Source organism: Lygodium microphyllum, chromosome 17, assembly GCF_053477565.2.
Source record: "Lygodium microphyllum isolate KBCC chromosome 17, Lygodium_microphyllum_v1.1.10, whole genome shotgun sequence".
NCBI lineage: Eukaryota > Viridiplantae > Streptophyta > Polypodiopsida > Schizaeales > Lygodiaceae > Lygodium > Lygodium microphyllum.
Window position 1 is genome coordinate 64,308,421 of NC_141151.1, and position 20,475 is coordinate 64,328,895.

The following is a 20,475-nucleotide window of genomic DNA, read 5'->3' on the forward strand; positions in this document are numbered from 1 at the left end:
GTGGAGGCGGCTCAAATGGGCCAAGGGATCTTCATGGTACGACTCACCTCGGCAGATGCAGCCCGTAAGCTACTGGCCTGTTCACCCTATGCTTCCATGAAGAGGGTCATCTACATAGTCCCTTGGTACAGTGGCTTCACCGTGGAGGCATTCGCCCTTCCTTAGACACTCGGTCACCCTTCTCTTTCCTGGACTGGCGATAGAGTATCGCCAGTTGGTGGAAGACTTTGGATGGCTCTTTGGCAGTGTCCTTCCCACCTCTTTCGCGGAAGTAGTAATAGCCACAGGAGTCCCAAAGATACGGGTGGCAGTGAAAGAGACCAAGAATATACCACAGTTCCTAGAGATTGAGACAGGCGGACACTCCTTCAGGTAGCAGGTCATTGTGACTCCGCAGATAGGGCAATGCCTGCGCTGCCATGACTGTGGGCACCAAGCAATAGAGTGCATGCATTTCGGAGCTAGGGTAGCTTTGCCGACAGGCCCACAGGGGGACGCGGACAGTTTTATACGAGTACAGAGACGACAGAGAGAGGGACAGCAGGGGGGCCGCAAGCAGCCCCTCAGACACAGCCACAACAGCAGGGAGCAAGAAGGCGAGCATCGCCCCCCCCGACAGAGCACCACACAGCCCCTCCCCCTCCCTCCTCGCCCTACCCGACAGGGCCACATGCCTACATATCCAGCCCCCACGAAGGCATCACCCCCCCCCCCCTCCCCCCCCCCTCCCCCCGATCGTAGTCCACATTCCTCCTCCCCCAGAGCTACTGGCTCCCCCCCCACCCGTTGTGTGCCTCTGACCACCCCACCATCCCTCGATCCTCCCCCTCCCCACCATCACCCCCGCCGACTAGCCACCCTAATCCCCACCCAGCACAGGTGACCCCCTCCCCCCACCCATCCCCCCCCTTCCACAGGAGGTGAGGAGCCCCATATGCCGACATCCTCCACCCATCGGTAGTCTAGCCCCCCCTCCACACTGCCACCAGTTCATTAGTCCATGCCGCCCGTCACACTTTCCCAAGACAGGCGCAACTGCTACCACAAGTTTTTTCGCAATTGGCGGTGCTTTCACCTGAGAGTTGCGGAGCGCAGAGAGTTCCCACTACCCTTGGAGGTGGGAATCTTCGTGGTACGAAAGAGCGGCAAGATCCATCTACTAGCACCACCAGATGGACCAAACTACGCCTTCTTCCTTCAGACCTCTCATATAGGAGACTCGACGATGACTTAGATAGAGGAGGTGAAGAGCCAGGTGGCAGACCACATCTCCCAGTGGATGGGAGAAGGTGGACTGGCACTTTTCTCCAAGCAATGGCCGGGTTGCATGATGGACATTAATTGGTGGGCTGGGGCTGAGATCCCTCATCTGAGCATTATCTTTCGAGCCCCTCCGTAGTGGAGAGCACCGATGGATGTGATCGACTGGCCCCTGGCACAGGCAGCCCGTTTCTACCAGTGTATGGAGTCTTGCCTCTCAGCTTGGTTGATAGATGTCCTGGTGGTACCACTAGGCGCATCCATCATCCCCATGGTCCCGAGGGCTACCATGGGGGAATGGAGTTTACCATCTAGGCCGGCAGCGAAGCTATACGCATGCCTCATAGTTTCTCTTCTTCGTCAGCAGCTTCCACACCGAACAGATGCTTGTTCCATAGTTACCAGGAACGGGAACGGGACCCCCTGAAATGGGGGAAACGCCCAAAGCGAGGGAACGGGAACGGAGGGAACGGTATATATATATATATATATCCTCTAGAGAGAGAGAGTCAACACTAGTCTTAGAATCTAGAGAGACAGATCATATCTATTATCAACCATGAATTATAATTCATGAAATTAGACTCTAGAGACATAATAATCAAGTTTCAACTTTCAACAATAATAAAGATTCAAAACATTGTAACCAGCAATGGATTGTCGCATTCATAATTCAACACTGTAATCAACAATGTTGCATAAGTCCAACTGGCAACAAGTGTGCATTGCAAAAACACAAAATATGCACTAAACAGTAAACTTTAAAGCCTAAATAGTAAAGATCCAAGTTACAAGAGTTCCAATTTCCAAGTCAATACTCTAAAGTTCCAAAAGGCTAGCTACTAAGTGCTCTGATTCATGGAAGATGGCTCCACTGTGCCTGAATGCTCATCTTGCTGAACAACATCCTGCCCATCATCATCACCATCATCATCATCGTCATCTTTTTCCCAACATATAAAAGAATTAGCCTTTGCAACTGATGTACGAGCTAGCAAGCGAAGATTGGAGCTCACATAAACTAGGTCATTCGTCTTCATTGTACCAAGACGATTTCTCTTCTTTGAGCGAATGTGATTGAAGGAGCTCCATAGTTGCTCTAAACAAGAAGAGCTAATTGTTTGGCTAAGAATACGAATAACCAAACTCTGCAACTCTAGAGCTTCTGCCCCATAGTCCTCCCACCATAAAGCAGCCCCAATATTTGTCCTGTCCTCTAGTGCATCCTCTGTACCAAACATCCCTAATGTTTGTCGATATACAGAGAGCTGATTTTTAATTTTGCGTTGCATTTCACGGCTAGGATAAAGCCTTGCAAGCAATGTGTTCCAAGCCTTGACCACCTCAAGGTCTCTTTCTTGCATCTTTCCTTGAAACTCAGGATCAAGCACATATGCTGCAACATGCATAGGAGAGTCATACTCATTCCATCTGCTGATGCATAACTCCTTGATTTGCTCATACCTATCTGCATTTGGTTCCAAACTCTCCAACCTCTCAATCATGCGATCCATACCTTCATAGATCTTCCCAATGCATGGATCCATGCCATCTGCAAGCCTCAACATGTGCATAATAGGATCAACCATTTGGTTGGTGCGATTAACCTCATCCCAAAAATCTCTATCAGAAACATATGCATTACATAACACAGCAGTAGCAGTGGCAGCCCCAGTCCAATTTTCATACTCATCACTAGCAAATAGCTCCCTAATTGCACCTTTGCAATAGTGCAATCGACCAAGCATAAGAAAGTTATATGCAAATCGTGTATCCGAGTATTTAAGAAGTTCTTTGTCACTTCTCTTGCGAAACTCAGCATGCAAGTACTGATGATTACATATAAATGTGATAATCTTGTTGCCTTTCGCAACAAGAGATGCAATCCATGGCAAGTCCCCAATATCCTTCAACAAGTTATTCAAGCAATGCGCCATGCATGGACTAAAGGTGATATGTGGATACATTGCCATTAAAATGTTTCCTGCTGCCCTGTTTGTAGGTTCACCATCTGCCACAAACTGCACTACATTTTCTGCCCCAACAGCCTGCACTGCCTCGCACCACTCGGATGCCAATACATCTGCACTCTTTCCAGTCTCTGAAGCATCATGACTACCAATGAAGTATACATCTCCACGAGAATATGCAACAATACCATGTATGGACCTATGGCGTGTGTCACTCCATCCATCTGCTATCAATGTCACTCCATTTCTTACCCATTGATTGCGAATATTTGCTGTTGCAATCTCTATGGCTACTTTCTCCTTTTGAAGCAATGTAGTCCTTATAGTTTCTGATGAAGGGGGCTTATATGTGGGTCCATACTCTGCAATCTTTGTCACCATATTTAAAAAATAAGGTGACCTGGCTGATTTGAATGCAATATGGTCATGGTAAAAAAAGCATGCCACTGCTGCATATGTTTCCTCTTTTTTCTTTGGTTCCCATGAAGTGTGCAATGAACTCTATTTAGCACCACGACCTGTTGCCATTGATGGCCCATGAGAAGGCTGCGTAGCCACTAATCCTGGTGGTCTTCTGCATGAAGCACCATGCCCTGCTGGTCTTGGAGTCCATGTTGTTGGATCCACTGCTATATTTGGCATCCTCCTGGCATGTGAATTCCCCATAGATGTGGCTATGCGGTCAAGTAACTCCTGCCTTTTCTCAATTGATACATTGGTGCAAAAACGCACCTCTTTCCCCTCCTCATGTAGAAGATGGGCTCTCACTTTATCAGCCCCACTAGTGCGAGCATAAGGGCAAAGTTTGCATTTCCAAGGGCGAGCCCCTCCACCTCTCAATGGCACCCCTGCATCTACCTCATCCCACCATGACCAAGTAGTGCTTCGACTTCGTCCAGTTGTTGACGAAGTACCTGCTGAGGATGATGAAGATCCCATAGATGTCAATGCTGCCATCTATATAAAAATGACAAATAATCAGTAAAGTTCAATAAAATTGCAAAAAATTGCAGCCAAAATTTCAACATGTGTGTGTTAAATTTTTAGCAATGCTAAAAATGCCAGAACTTTGGTGCTATTTTAGCTTGCATTCCTTTTACTGAAAATGCCACAAATTTGGGGCATTCTAGCCTGCATTGAACATTCCCTTGCTGAAAATGCCCCAAAATTTGGAGTATTTTCAGCTCCCAAACTTGGGGCAATGACAGACTCAAAATGCCCCAATTTTGGGGCATTCCAGCCTGCAATTCCTTGCTGAAAATGCCCCAAAATTTGGCGCATTTTCAGCTCCCAAATTTGGGACAATGACAAATTTGAGAATCGAGATAATGATCCTCGGACCTTGAGACTTCACCTGATCCCGGGGAGAAGTCACGCCAGGCAAGAGAGGCGGGCCAGGCAGGCGGGAGAGGTAGACGAGTCTCGAGAGCAGGTGGGAGTAGGGCCTAGGTAGTGGGGGCAGGTGGGGCAAGCGAGATAGTCGGCGGGACAGTCGGAAGGGCAGGCGGAGCAGGCGAAGTGGGCGGGGACAGTCCGCAGGGCAGGCGGAGCAGGCAGAGTGGGCGGGGATCGGCAGGCGGACTGGGCGGACCAGGTACTCGGCGGACTGGGCGAACAGGCGCAGGCGACGTAGGCGAAACAGGCACAGGCGAAACGGGCGCAGGCAATGGACAGACGGGAGTGCAGCGACGTAGGCGAGCCTCGAGGACAAACGGGCGCGAAACGGGGGTGCAACGATGTAGGCGAGGACAGACGTGGGTGAGGCGAAACGGGCGACAGAGTCCAGACAGACGGGCGCGAAACGGGAGACATGCGGGCAGTTCGAGGCAGCGCGGGCGACAACAAAAAAAAAGAGTTAAAAGTTAAAAATTAAAAAAACTAAAAAACTCTTGAGCTGGAACGGCCGTTCCAGACAGGGAACGGACCTGGAACGGCCAGGGAACGGACCTGGAACGGGAGGGAACGGGCCAGGAAACGGGCTGGAACGTCTCGCCAGCGTTTCCTTGGCCTGAACCCCTCAGAACGCGTTAATCCGTTCCTATGTGCCGGAACGGGCGTTCCCTGTCTCTATGGCTTGTTTGTTCAGTCACAGGTTTCCCTATGAGTTTACACCTTGCATCTTGGAACGTGAATAGCCTCCACTATAGTGGGGCACGTGGTTCCAGGAAGTTGATTGTTAGGCAGGAGCTGCAGCCTGCCCTTGCCAGACGGATCGACATCTTACTTCTACAAGAGAACAAGCTCACTCCTGCCCAGGCCCAGCGGGTAGGAAAGGTACTCTCGGGCAGTTCACACACTTACTGGGAGCACCCCATCGGTGGCCACAACAGGAGCGGAGGCGTATGGACCTCTATTGGCCCGAGTCTCACCGCGTATGTACGACACCACGGGACGATAGTGGCAGGGAGGGTTCTATGGATCAGATTGGATATTGGGGACTCGTGCCTTGGAGTCCTCAATGTCTATGCCCCTACTAAGGTTAGGGCACGCAACAGGTTCTGGGTGGAGATCGTGACAGGACTTTCAGAGGTGGACTCTTGGATTGTTGGAGGAGACTTCAACAACCTGGAGGCTTTAGAGGACCAGCAGAGCAGAGGCAGAAACTACCAGGGCATGATTGGGGAGGAGTAGGAGGCATGGGAGGTCTTTCTACTAGCAGTAGGAGTATGCGATGCTTGGAGAGACCCTGCCTTCCACAGGAGGGAGAGGTCGTTAGACTTCTCTTGGGGATACAGGCAGCTAGGGGGAGTCCTACTTGAGCGGTTGGACATGTTCTATGTGGGAGAGTGGGGATGCTCTCGTGGAAGCCAAGTTGGGCACCACATTGTCCGATCATTGCTCGGTTCTCTTAACACTTGATCCCCCAGCATCTGCCCTAGACACACAATCTTGTTGGATCCTTGACTCGATCTATAGGAGGGAGGAGGTGAAGAGACAGATTGAGCAGATTTGGACTAGGGAGTGGGGTAGGAGGGATCGGATCGCAGAGAGGAGGTTGCAGAGGTCCTAGCCGAGTTGAGTAGTATCTGCCAGGAGGCAGCCCTACAAGCGAGGCAACACAGCTGGGAGGAGGAGAGAGCACTCCGGCAGGGCCTTGCAGCCACATAGAGATTATTACATGAGGTACCAAGGGATCCCACCCTCCACGCACAGTGTTGCGCGTGCGAGCAGCCATCGCCGGCCTAGAGGACAAGTTCTCGGAGTTCTCATTCCACACCTCAGCAGCCTTATGGGCGTGGAAGGGGGGCACAATGTGCAGGGAGTTTTTTCAGGTGCACTAGCCTCGCACCTCAAGAGAGCAGATACGTAGCCTTTGGGATCAATATGGGAGGACTCGTTCTAGCCCAGATGAGGTGATGGAGATTGCCACCGACTACTATAGATGCCTTTTCCAGTAGGAGGCAGGCTCAGCTAGAGGACAGCGATGTAGACAGTAGATCTGGGATCACATCTCGTCCCTCATCACAGAGGAGATGCGAAGCTCCCTCCTAGGCCCCTTCGCAGAGAAGGAACTAGAGGAGGCTTTCCATACACAAGACGGGTAGAAATGCCCGGGAGAGGATGGCCTTTCTAAGGCTTTCTTCACTACCTATTGGGAGGTGGTGAAGGACCCCTTACCGATGGCCTTTTAGGAGATTTTCACTTCAGGACAGATGCGAGGGAGTCTTTCGGCAGGCCTCATCAATCTTCTCCCCAAAGGGGGAGACTGATTGGAGCTTTCCCAGTGGAGACCGATCACCTTATTGTTAGTGGCCTATAAGGCACTGGCAAAGATGATTGGTAGGCCACTACGCCCTGTGCTTCCAGACATCATTCATGACACACAGACAGGCTTTGTCCAGGATAGGAGCATCCTAGACAATGTATTCACCTTCTTTGAGGCGATAGAGTGGGCTCAGCACACTTGGCAAGGACTGGCCATACTACTCCTGGACTTCAAGAAAGCCTATGATAGGGTGGGCTGGGATTTCCTAGAGGGCACCATGGTGAGGTTGGGCTTCCCCTAGGCATGGATCTGCGGGGTCTCCGCATTTCACACATCGGCTACCAGCAGGGTTCTCATAGGTGGTAGGCGAGGGGAAGAGTTTAGGTTGGAGAGATCGGTCTGGAAGGGCTTCCCCCTGGCCCCATACCTGTTCTTACTCTTTGCAGAGGCAATGTCTCACTTCCTTAGGTCACATGTGAGCAGGTTACACGGCCTTCGACTTCCAATGAGAGAGGAGACGGAGTTGGTAGACTCAGAGTATGCAGATGATATAGCACTCTACATAGTGTTAGCAGAGTATTTGTCAGCTCATGTGTGAGTTTGAGCTTGATGTGGGTTGGGCATTTTTATTAGGTATTTTAGGTATTTTTCTGGTGTGGCATTTTATGCCAGTGGGACATTTTATGTACCAGTTGGCCAGCATTAATGCTGTCCGACCAGCATTATTGCTCCCCACTTTTTCAGCCTATTTATACTCAGTGCTCCTTCTCAGTTAGTATCATCATCTTCACCATCTGCAGACTCTGTGGAGAGAGGAGCCAGTGCCAGTGTCAGTGCCCACGTAGCCAGTGACTCACTATTGTATGCGACTGTCTCATGTTCAGATATATGGATTCCATTTCCTGTGTATACATTTGAGTTCTCATCTGTATCGTGTCCTTTTCTTTTTGTCTCGTGTTTCAGCAGTTTATTTCAGCACATGTTTATGCTTCCACCGCTGCTCCACTTCTGACATGGTATCAGTTTTCAGGATTTGTGTTTCTTGCTGATTTCAGGACTGTTTTGTACCCTTGCTGATCAGACGACTGCTGTCGTAGCCAGGCGACCTGTTTTGGGGCTGTTTTCAGCCTGCGTTTTTTGCAGTTTTGCCATCGCCTGCTGCCTCCGCACCCTCTGCTGCCTGCGTTTTTCATCTGCAGCTGCTGGCGACAGTTTGCTACCTATTTTTCTCCAGTTTACAGCCTGCATTTTGCTGCTTCAGCATCTCTCGTGGCTGGGTGACTGTTACTTCAGGCCGTTTTTACTGTTTTTGGCAGTTTCTGACTGATTTTTTGACTTTCTGCAGCAGATTTTGTCTTCTATTGATTAGATTTTGGGTTATATTGCATGTGAACTCTCATTTTCTGTAGTCTGTGCTTGTGTTTTGGCTATGTTTCCTCTCTAAATTCCATCTCTTCTCTACTTCTCTTCTTCTCCTCTCCATATGGCTCCTCCGTGCACTTCCCCTGATGATAAGTTGCATGAGACATCCTTGAGATTACAGGGGCGGCTTCCGGCACATTATGGAGGCGAGGCTTATATAGCTTCAGAGAGGGGTGACGGGAAGAAGAAGTCGAAGGCCCAGTGTTACCACTGTGGCAAGAAGGGACATTTGCGGAAGAACTGCAAGAAGTTAGCGGCTTCAAGGAAGGAGCAGAAGACGAAGCGGGATGTTGACTCTACCGATGAGTCCTCTCCTTCATCAGACTCCGACTCCGATCCTCCGGCCAAGGTGAAGTCCAAGGCGCGGAAGGGATCCTCTTCTTCGGATCGCAGGAAGGGCTTGGTGGCCCCTTCCTCGGGTGCTTTCTAGTGGTGATGATGAGGTCATCCCTCACGACTCTCTTGTGCCAGAGAGGGAGTGTGAGCGGGTGTTCAGATGGGGCAGCCGCGCCTCATCTATATTTTTATACAGGTGCACAGGTTCCAGAGAGGGACGTCCCTGATGCATCGACTTCAATCTAGCGGAATCAAATCCTGGAGCTGGGATTGACATCCAGGTTCATGCTGAGCTGGTTATCTGACAGAGAGTGGGAGGCTTTCGTCTGGAGCTCACATGAGGGGACACTTTGGTGGTCTGGCCAAAGGCGGAGAATCCATGGTCACCTATGTTTAGCGGCATTTTTGACAGGATGGTCTTGTATGCTACTGCAAGACATTGGTGATGGACACAGAGACATGCTATGATCTTCTCTATTTTCAGGTGTTTGGTACGATCGACATCGACATCAGGTTCTCTCCGAGGCACCTTGGTGATGGCTTGATCACCCACTGCTTGGGTATCCATGGTTCTACTTGGTGGTTCTATGTTGTATAGTTTCTGATCCCTTTTCATTGTACTATTGTATTGTATCAGATCACCCATGATCTGAGAGAGGGTGTTAGCAGAGTATTTGTCAGCTCATGTGTGAGTCTGAGCTTGATGTGGGCTGGGCATTTTTATTAGGTATTTTAGGTATTTTTCTGGTGTGGCATTTTATGCCAGTGGGACATTTTATGCACCAGTTGGCCAGCATTAATGCTGTCCGACCAGCATTATTGCTCCCCACTTTTTCAGCCTATTTATACTCAGTGCTCCTTCTCAGTTAGTATCATCATCTTCACCATCTGCAGACTCTGTGGAGAGAGGAGCCAGTGCCAGTGTCAGTGCCCACGCAGCCAGTGACTCACTGTTGTATGCGACTGTCTCGTGTTCAGATATATGGATTCCATTTCCTGTGCATACATTTGAGTTCTCATCTGTATCGTGTCCTTTTCTTTTTGTCTCGTGTTTCAGCGGTTTATTTCAGCACATGTTTATGCTTCCACCGCTGCTCCACTTCTGACACATAGAGGATGATGAGTTGATGCTGGAGAGAGTGAGACTGGCTCTTGAGGTGTTCTGTGGTGCAGTGGGAGTGAAAATCAATTGGCGAAAGTCGGTTGGATTCCTTACAGACCCGGACTCTAGCACGGAGTGGGGCATCCACCTGGGATTTAGATGGGTGAGTAGAGGGCAGAGTGTTGGGAATAAAGGGCCCTCGTGCCTTTTATATGTGCTTAGGTGTGAACATACCCTTCCACACTTGTACTTTAATATATATATATATCTATCTAAAAACCTAAAGAGGTACAATCGTCATTGTATCCACAAGTCGTGCTCACTCTCTGTCACTCTTTGTTGTTAGCAAGCACTGCGTGTCTCAATCCTCGCGTCTCAGAGCTCAACAAACTGGTATCAGAGCGGGCAAGGAGTGCACGCTTCTCGAGACGTCAGAAGTGTGTCGGGTTGCAGAAGGCGAGCAAGTCGTGAGGTGGTGAGGTCGAGGGGGACAGTTGCTGCAGGCGCAACAGGGCAGTTGACAAGCAAGCTCTCGGCGGGCAGCAGACTAGGGCAGCTGACAGGTGAGCTCTTGGTGGGCAGCAGATTGACAGTCAACGGGAGGGTTGACTGTCAGACAAAGGGAGACGGGACCAGCGGGCGACTTCACTAACGACTGCACGGGGCGCTGACAGCGGGACCATGGCGCGCGACGGACGGGACCAGCGGGGCTCCGACGACGGATGTGGCAGTTGACGGGATCCACGCGGCCGAACGTGCACTGCCAGTCCTGATGGGTCAACGGACCCGTCATCCAAAACATTATTTTCTTCATTTTTTTTTTTGAAACTCCTCCCTCTAATCGGGGTTCGTGCACATGATCACACAAAGTGCAGATTTGTGCAATCTTGGCCCGGAACTTTGGGGCTTTTCCGGATTTGGGGATTGTGATGCAGAGCAAGACCATTTGTCTCAGAAATCGCAGGAATTTGTGACATTTTGCCTCCGACATTTGGGGCTTTTCATGCACATAATAAATTGGGCTGAAATTTACCCAATTTCTCGACATTGATGCACATCGAACCTTGTGCAATTTGGGGCTTTTGATGTTTGGGCAAAATTTGTGTGCCATTTGGTCATTTTATGTACATGCGGATTTAATTCCATGCAATTTGGACACCTAGCACTTGGAAAAATTGGGGGTTTTGCTGAAATTGCTCTATTTTGGCAAAATTGGCGTGTTCTATGCATGTCAGAGACAATGCAGATGTATGGTTGATGCTTTGAGCACAAAATTTTGGGGCTTTTGACTGTGCGTGTCTAATTTTGTGCTCGTGGATACATGTACAACAGAAATTGCAGCTAAAATTTGGGACTTCTCATGTACTGTGATGTATTTTCCCTTGAAATAGCTGTAATCAGTTGTGGAGTGCTGTAGCACAAGGTTTAGTGCTTTTGAAAATTTACTTACACATCTGAAATTTCTGCTTCTACGTGGTCATTTATTGCTAGTTGGTACTTCTTTGTACCTTGGTCACTTGTGTGACAATTTGGGCCTGCATTTGCTGAATTTTTTGGACATTTGGGCTGAAAATCATGGTTGGCAGCAGTGACAGTAGTAATCTCATGCACATTAAGAAGCTTGAAGGAGCACATAATTTTGCAGTCTGGCAAAAACAGTGCTACAGTATCCTGTTGCAGAAGAAGCAGGCAAAGCCGATTAAGACCAAAGGGGCAAAGCTTACAGATATGGAATAGGAAGATTGGGATGAGTTAAATGAGCTTGCACGCTCAACCATCGAGCTTTCGATTTTTGATGCCTTGTTGTTTAACATTGAAGGTTTGGATTCTGCATATGCTGTTTGGACTCGATTATAAGAATTGTATGCACAGAAGAGTGCCGCAAGCAAAGTGTATTGGCTGAAAAAGCTCATGGATTTGCGTATGAAAGAGGATACAGCAATGTCTAGTCACTTGAGTGAGTTTAACTCCATTTTCAGCCAGCTGGTTGCCTTGAAGTTCTTGATTGATGAAGAATTTAAGGCTACGTTCTTGCATTGCTCTCTATCAGAGAGTTGGGATACATTTAGGACTGCTATGAGCAATTCTAATGCGATCCTTTTTTATGCTGATGTAGAGAGTGCTCTATTCATGGAAGAAATGAATCGGTAGAACAATGCATCCAGTAAGTCTTCCAGTGCTTTGTATACTAGGGGCAAATCACAACAGAAAGGCAAATTTGATAGCAAGGGACACAGTAAATCACGTGGTAAGGATGTTGAATGCCATCATTGTGGCAAGAAGAGTCACTTTCAACGTGACTGCTACAAATGGAAAAAAGAGAAAGGAAAGGGCAAGAAGACAAATGATAGCAAGGAAGAGAAGGAGAGTCAGCCTAAGAAGAGCAGTGTCAAAATTAAAGAGGTGAATGTAGTCACTCATGACAGTGAGAGTGGGAATGATGTACTCTTTGTCTCTTCACACTTTAGTACAAATGCTTTACTTGTAGATACGGATGATGACATGCATACTTGGATTCTCGATTCAAGTGCTTCCTTTCATGTCACCCCTCATCGTGAGTGGTTCTTTGACTATACAGGGGGTTGACATGGTGTTGTCCATCTTGGGGACAACTATGCATGTGACATTGCAGGTATTGGCAGTGTGCAATTGCAGTTTCAGCATGGTTCTGTCTTTACACTTCAGCATGTATGGCATGTACCTTAGCTCAAGAAGAACTTGATTAGCACAGGGCAGCTAGATGATGATGGATTTCATACCACCTTTGGTGATGGGAAATGGAAGATTTGTAAGGGATCTAGAGTGATTGCCAGAGGTTGTAAAAGTGATACCTTGTATCCCCTCCATGTATCTAGTGTGAGTGATCATGTTGTTGTCATGACCGAGTAGGCAAGTGTTTCTTTGTGGCATGGCCAGTAGGGACACATGAGTCAGACTGGAATGAAAGTGCTTTCTCGTTTGAGAAGTCTCTTTCGCTGAAATCTTCTTCTCTAGAGTTAGTACATTCCGATGTATGTTAAATGCCAAGGTTATCTTTAGGGGGAAAGAAATATTTTGTCATCTTTGTCAATAATGCTACACGGAAGATATGGGTTTATCCTATTCGTAGCAAGGATGAAGTGCTTGACAAGTTTAAAAAATTCTTGGCATTGGTTGAGAATCAGACTGATAAGACACTTAAGTGTCTTTGCTCTGACAATGGTGGGAAATATGTGTCCAAAGCCTTTCGGGCATTTTGTGACAGCAAAGGAATAAAGAGGGAGCACATTGCCCCTCATAATCCACCCCAAAATATCGTTGCAAAGCGTATGAATCGGACCATACAAGAGCTCAACACAAACCGTTCGTTACCTAGGGTTCTAGGTGAGACTCGACATCAGTCCCGCCCAGCAGTTTTTTTGAGTCTCCTCAACTCTATTCGGAGGAAGCTGACCTACTAGAGTATTGCTCGCCTCTCTCTAGTACACTGAGCCCTGGTGGTTAACCAGGTTCTCCTAGCGACGGCCTGGTACATAGCCTCGTGTTGGTGCTTCTCCTCATCCTGTGTAGTTTAGCTTCGCCGCCTAGTGCGGAACTTCCTTTGGTTCGGGTCAAACGGTTCCAGGGATTCCCGGGCCAAGGTGGCGTGGGCGACCATCATCCGGCATCGGTCAGAGGGTGGGCTTGGGATCATAGACCTAGAGTATCAAAGTATGGCCCTCTTGGGCAAGCTAGTAGTCCACGGCCTCACACGAGGAGGGCAGACCTGGAAGGTCCTATTGCAGGAGGATCTTCGGGATTATAGACCGAGGCTTGGCGGTGAGTGGAGGCCGTCCCTAAGATGGATCTTCACGATAGCCCAGATCGCCCTTCCAGATCCCCCTTTCTACATAGCTTGCTTCGTGTGTGGCAGGGCTTCCGTAAGGCCCTAATCCAGAGCCCCCCAAGCTGCCAGGAGGAGATAGACCGTCAGCCGGTGATCTGGAACCTCCAGGTCAGAGATCGAGAAGGGGCATTGATTGGCGAGCGCCCCCATATCTAGTGGGCTGGTTGGGAGACCGGCCCGGCTCGTACCATCAGGATACGGTGGGAGGTGTACAAGATGGTGGACGAGGTGTTGTAGCGAGTATCAGGCTGCCAAAGAGGAGTGGAGTTGAGGAGAAGGGAGATAGACGTTGCAATACCTCAGGAGTGGCTTGCTCCCCCAATACGAGAGCTGGTAGAGCCCGAAGAGGTATGGGCCGCTAGGTTTTCACCAGCAAGTATCCCCCTTTAGGTAGTAGGTAGGGTGGGTGTTGCTCCACCTGGGACCTTCACCGTGGAGGGGTGGCGTCTGGCCCTGGACAGAGGGCAGCGGGATGAGTTGATAGCTGTCCTTTCATGGAGGAGGATTCGGGTGATTGGCCTTCAAGGGAAGACATGGTGGTTGGACCCTTATGTCTTGAGGGAGGAGCTTAGGGAGTGGCACCTTTGGATCTGGGAGGGCAGGCCACTTGATGAGCTGGAGTGGGATTCAAGAGAGTGGCTATGACCGGCCATTGCGGTTGCTAAGAAGCCACTAGGGTTCTTGGAGTACACAGCTAGGATTGGTAGACACGTACTGATGCAGGAGGACATGGATTGGGTGCCGTCATATAGCAGACACTAGGTGGCAGGCACTGGGAAGAGCACATCATCACAGAGTCTTTCCGACAGACCTTCTGGCGCCGCCTAAGGAGGGTATCGTATTTCTTATGGATGGTGGTACATGGAGGATTGGCAGTGGGAAGTTGGCTAGCCCAAATGCAGGAGGGAGGTTGTAAGCGTTGCACATAGCAGCCTCTCAAAACCCCAAAGCATTGCCTTTGGTCGTGTGAGGCGGCGTAGCTCGTGTGGAGAGGAGCATGCTGTATCCTCCGCCGTATAGCACCGAGCTTTGGATGTATCTCATGGGGAGCTTTTTGTTGGTAGGCAGTCAGCCAAGGCCGTCACCTTCTATATGAGGTTGGGATGCAGGACACGATATTCATTATTGAGGTAGGGTCATGCGCAATGGTCGGTTTGGAGGCTCTACCCATCCACCAGGTACTAGAGCCCACAGCAGATTGCTCTGAGGTATGGGAGATCATAGGGAGTTTTACTGGATTGCATATTTGGAAGGCATGGTGTCAGGAGGCTTTTGGCGGAGAGAGTTTTCCAGTACAGGTGGCCTTAGCAGAGCTTTGGACCTCCATCATCCACTCCCTCCGCGGCTGATGGGACCAGGTGTAGGGCGAGTCCAGGGCTCGTCGGAAGCTCCGTTGTCATTTCATGTGCACTTGGGGCGGCTAGGACTTATTTTTCGTAATGCAGGTAGGCAACCCCAGATGGCGATACACCCCCCTCCATGGCTTCTTGCCCCCATTCCCCCTAGACTGCCCTGAGAGGCTTGTACATTTGATATATCTGTGACTTTGCATCAGCTCCAGCTAGTTTGTTGAGCATGAGCACTTCCTTGTATTCCGGGTTTTTTCTGAAGTAATATAATTAGCCACACTTTAATTGCCAAAAAAAAAGTATCATTCTCTTGCTGTTTTGCTGGTGAGGAGAGAGAAAAATATACTGAAAATAATAAATTGTTTGAAATAAAATATTACTCGATCAAGGAAGCAATCAGAAATATGCTGAAATCAGAGATTAATGGCTGAAATCCTCCAACCATGCAAACATCAGCAGAATTTGAGTGGATTCACCCAATAAATGCACCAAAAATAATAGAATTGTCTTCAATGTTGGAAAAAAATAGGAGCAGCAGCCAAATAATATGATTTTTGAGCATATCAAGGCCGAAGAAAGTGGTTTGAGGCAAAAGCCCCAAGTTACAAGTGCCAAGTAGGTGAAATTGGGCAAAAGCCCCAAAAATTTCAAAGAAATTTGGGTGAAGTTGAGCTTGAATGGAGAAAAGCCCCAATTGTTGGAAAATTGAAGAGAAATTCAAGAAATTTTGTCAAAACTTTACCCAAATGTCACCACAAGTTGCAGAATGTCACATTAAATATTGGATTACACCTCGAATTTTATGAATTTAAGCAAAATTTGCAAAAGCCCCAAATTTCTCCAAGAAATTGGGGAGAGATTTTTTACCCATATAGAACTCGATGTTGTGCTGAAGGGAAAATTAGGCTTTAATTTCGTTCAACTCGACCAAAATTGTCAGAATCCCTAAATTTGCTTGCAAAATTGTAGGGAAATTGAAGGCATGCAGCGAAAATCCCCAAATTTGATGAAGACCAATGATGAATTCCTAGAATTGATGAAAAGCCCCAAAATTTCCCGGCAAATTTGGGCTAAATTGGAAGATTTGATGAAAATCCCCAAGTAGGGGCATGTGTAGTAGAGGCTAAGATGTAATTAGGGGCGTGTGTAGTTGAGAAATAAAAATTTTATTTTGTCTATTTTTGGAAATCCTTGAATAGACCTTGGAAAGATAATGTATTAATCTGTCAACCAAAAAGAGACAAACAATAGATTTGACACGGATGCTGTCGAATGTTGGCTATGAGGTGGTAGGTCCATGTATTGTTGTAATCGAAAAGTGGCGATGTGGGTGTTGACTCTTTGTTTGATTGTCAAGACATGGCATGTTGGCAATGGGCATGCTATGGATGCAAAAGAAAGGAGCGTGCAGAACAGGATCAGCAGATACGTGATTCAAATTGGTTGGGGCAACCTGTAGAGATTATGGGAGATGAACAACCGCTCCAACTCGGCAACTTGCAGGCGGCGATTTGCAAGTGGCCCATGCAAGTGCTGGACGAAGGGAAGTAATCAACACGTAACTGGCACAACATGGCAAAAGTAGTCAACACGTGACCAGCATGTAGGGCAACGACAGTGGTTGAGAGCGAATGGGCGAAGATGGCAGCACAGAGTGCAACTGCTGAAAGAACTTGAGCTAGCACAATGGGGATGGCTCGAAGGGTGGATGGCCAAGGTGTGGCACTTAATGGCAATGGCTGTTGGCAAATGGTCGCAAGTGATGGCAATGGCGATGAAGGTGAGTGGCTCTAATACCACCATTGGCCTAGGTGCGAAGTAATTGCATGATTAATTAGGAGAGAATGAATGAGAATGAAAGAATAAATTGATGCTCAACAATACTCGATTACAAATGAGAAGCGATGTATTAATGAATGAGAGATTACAACGCTCAAGGCGGTCACAATGAAAATGCCCCACTTATGTGCTAATGATGCTCAAAGTGTTTTTTTAATAGGAAAATAAAACCCCAAACAGCTTAATCGCCATAGGTAACCCTAACTGAAACCCTAAACCTAGTATCACTTAGTGCCTAAGACACTAGGGGCAAGAACTATATTTAATGACAATTTAAATGCCCAGGGAGCCCAGATCATGGATCAAAGGGCATCAACATGTAGCCCATGAGATGGCCTACACTGCTATGTGAAGGTCTCTTCATCCCCTTTGGCACAATAGGCTACCTGTCTCCTTAGGCTTTCTTTTGGAGAGGGGGTCATACTCCTTGGCTGGATCTCATCTTTGCTGAACATCGACAATGTGAGTTTCTTTTGCTACAAGCTCTTGTCCTCTGGGCTTCCATACTCTTTTCTCCTTTGGTCATCAGTCACACCTAGGATTTGAGAGGAGGTGTTAGCGCTCATGTCATTTCTTGTCTCTTCTCGTGCCAATCTCTTGGTTGTGAACCTTAGTTTGAGTCAAATGAGGACATTTGGCCAGTCATGTCTGTGTTTGCCAGCACCTTTGGAAGCTTTGGTACGTCTGCCTGCCAGCATGTATGCCACCCGTTTTTGCTTTTTTTTTTGCAGCTTCAACTTTTTGTGGCTTTTTCTCCTTTACTGGTTGGTTATTCAACTCCGGCAGTGGCTCCCTGCTTCGTTTAGGGTTTTCGGTTGTTGCTCAGCCCTTCTTTCTGCTGATCGGACTATTCTCATACTTGGCAGCCCATTTTAGAGCACGTAATGTCATTCTAGGCCTGGGTTCAGGGTTTCAGCAGTCCATCCTCCAAGGCTACATCTAGGCTTTTCAGCATGACAGCCATTCTCTAGGGCTGCATTTTCTCCTGGCATATAAAGCCATCCTGCCCATGTGGTTGCTGGAACAATTTAGGTCATCCCTTCCATCCTTCTGGCCACCCTATTCAGTGTTTTGCTGCTCCTCTGAGCTCTCAGTCCAGCCTGCCTTTTAACTGGTCTTCTTCATTGTCAGCATCTTCTTCCTCCATCCCTTATGATAGTACCAGCTAGGTTTTTTACTATCAGCATATAGATTTCTTTTCATTATTGTTTATTTCCCAGACAGTTGTATCATTTTACAGACTGTTGTAACTTATGGTCTCATAGGTCATTTTGGCCTTTTGCAAATGCTAATAAATCATTTCTTTTGATCTCTTTCTCTCTCTCTCAATCCACTTTCAGCTTCTGCATTTGTTCTCAAGAGAGCTGCAACTTGCTTTGATGAAATTGTATTAGATGTGCATTGTAATCATCTGGAAGTATTAACAAAAGGTTCAGTTTCCACAAAGAAAACCCTAAACAGACCATCTGAAATCTATGGTTCTATTGTCAGGCGCTTGGTCTCATGCTCAAAGAAAGGCTTATTCGTGAAGGCAGGTCACCCTATGTGATTCCTGTTGGAGGCTCTAACTCTTTAGGAGCATGGTTTGTTCCTTACTGTCTCCATTATTTATTGTAAGCTGAAAATTTCGTTGAAGTGTTGTATGGAATGAGTCAAACCCTTTTAAATGTGTAAACATCTGATACAGGGGCTACGTCGAAGCAATCAGAGAAATTGAAGGACAACTGAGTCAAAAGACTTGCATTGCTACTCAATTTGATGACATTGTTATGGCCTGTGGCAGGTTTGTCAAAGCTCACATTGTGGGGTTAGCCAATAAATAAGCTGTCTAGGTAGTCAATTCTCTGTTTTCTATTTTCTTCAATTATTGTAGTTTTTCCCTAAATTGACTTATTGGGGAACAACACTTTTTTGTTATATTATTGTTTCAGTGGTGGAACAACAGCAGGCTTAGCCCTGGCTTCCCACTTGAGCACGTTGAAGGCTAAGGTAGCAGCACTTTTCACCCTGTTTCAGCTTGAAGATTCAAGAGTCAGGCAGTACTTACATGCTCTATATCTTTCTATAGGTACATGCTTACGCAGTTTGTGACGATCCGGATTACTTCTATGACTACATACAAGGACTCCTTGATGGGATGAATGCAGGCATTAGCTCACGTGATCTTGTCAATGTTGTTGATGTAAGTTGATAGCAACACAATTAAGACATTACACATTCCTGTCAGGGAGTAGGTTGTGTGGTTTTATTGCTGAAATTCAAAATCTTTGTTCATGACAACACCCTATGGTTCCTCATCACAACTTGAGCAGGTCAAAGGTCTTGGGTATGCTATGAGTACAAATGAGGAGCTGAAAGTGGTCAAGGAAATAGCAGAAGCCACTGGAGTTATTCTTGATCCTGTCTATAGGTATGCTAACTAAGATATATATTCAAAGCATCTCTATCTTTGCTTGGGTGATTAAATGTTCCAAATGTCATCTGCTAAGCCACAAAATTGAGATCGTTAATGTCTTGTCAGTGGAAAAGCAGTGGTTGGGATGCTGAAAAGTATGAAGGAAAAGCCTGAAGACTGGGTAGGAAGAAAGATACTTTTTATTCATACCGGTGGTCTTTTGGGTATGTATGATAAAGTGCAGCAACTGCAGCCATTGATGGGGAAGTGGCAGCGCTTCAGAAAGCTGAACTAGTTGGGGATATTGGAGTCAAGATGGACCGGATGTTTTGAAAATTTTTTGGATCTCTTATTTGGAAATAATTGCGTGGTGATATTTCATACCCAATTATTAATTGACTGATGGAGGCCATTGATTTCAAATGGAGTGACATGGTTAAGGCGGCAATGAGCTAAGAATCTATTTATGTTTTCTAACTCTGGATTTTGTGGATGGGAGTGATATAAAGGAGTGAATGCAGGTCTTGGATGCTCAGTGGTGTAGCTCTGCCCTTTCCTGCTTCCTCTAATAAATGCCATTTCTGAGACTCACAAGTATCTCTTCTGATGAGATGCCCCAAGTTGTTTTTGATGGAAAATGTGTAGATGTTTTCTTTTTCCAGATTGAGGACTCCCATCAACTTTGGAAAACTGTTCACAAGGAGAACCCAGAAACTTAAACACGTGTGATTGAATGTATATATGAGAATTGAAACAATGATATGATCACCCCAGGCTTTAAACAATGGAACGTCTTTGTGTGATATTATTTTTGCAAGAAGAGCATGAACGATATCACCTAGAGCGTGTGAAGTGGTTTGTATTTAATAAACTTAGGCTGGTTACAGGCTGATCCAGACAGATGTGTGATCTGCGACCTCTCTTTGTGGGTGTTCAGCAGATCATGGTGATGACAATTCTCACTGCTTCTGACAACCAGGATTAACATCAGAACCGCTTGCGTATTCCCACTTTTTGAGCTGATGCACTCGCATCAGTCTGGATGAGTGTGTAGCAACCTTACAAAGAGTTGAGAGGGCTGAAAGAAAACACAGCTGATTAGGAGATGACAGTGAACACAACTACAAGAGAGAGAAGATTCTGATCTTACCTAAACTGATATCAGCTGATGACTGCCCCACTCGAGTGCTTCTATGAGCTTCGATAGTGATGTGGGCAGATAGTGGATGTA

The 20,475-nt window shown here is 47.3% G+C and overlaps 1 protein-coding gene across 2 annotated transcripts in view; it reads left to right on the plus strand.

Moving 5' to 3' along the window:
- D-CDES (D-cysteine desulfhydrase) overlaps window positions 1-20,047 on the plus strand; it is a 91,422-nt gene extending 71,375 nt beyond the window's left edge. For both annotated transcript variants that reach the window (XM_087697516.1, XM_087697517.1), the window contains exons 5-10: window positions 18,341-18,432; window positions 18,537-18,632; window positions 18,781-18,838; window positions 18,918-19,031; window positions 19,162-19,259; window positions 19,371-20,047. In XM_087697516.1, the coding sequence (XP_087553642.1) occupies window positions 18,341-18,432; window positions 18,537-18,632; window positions 18,781-18,838; window positions 18,918-19,031; window positions 19,162-19,259; window positions 19,371-19,539 (627 nt within the window). In that variant the 3' untranslated portion in view covers window positions 19,540-20,047. The remainder of the gene's footprint in view (window positions 1-18,340; window positions 18,433-18,536; window positions 18,633-18,780; window positions 18,839-18,917; window positions 19,032-19,161; window positions 19,260-19,370) is intronic.
- The last annotated feature ends 428 nt before the right edge of the window (window positions 20,048-20,475 follow it).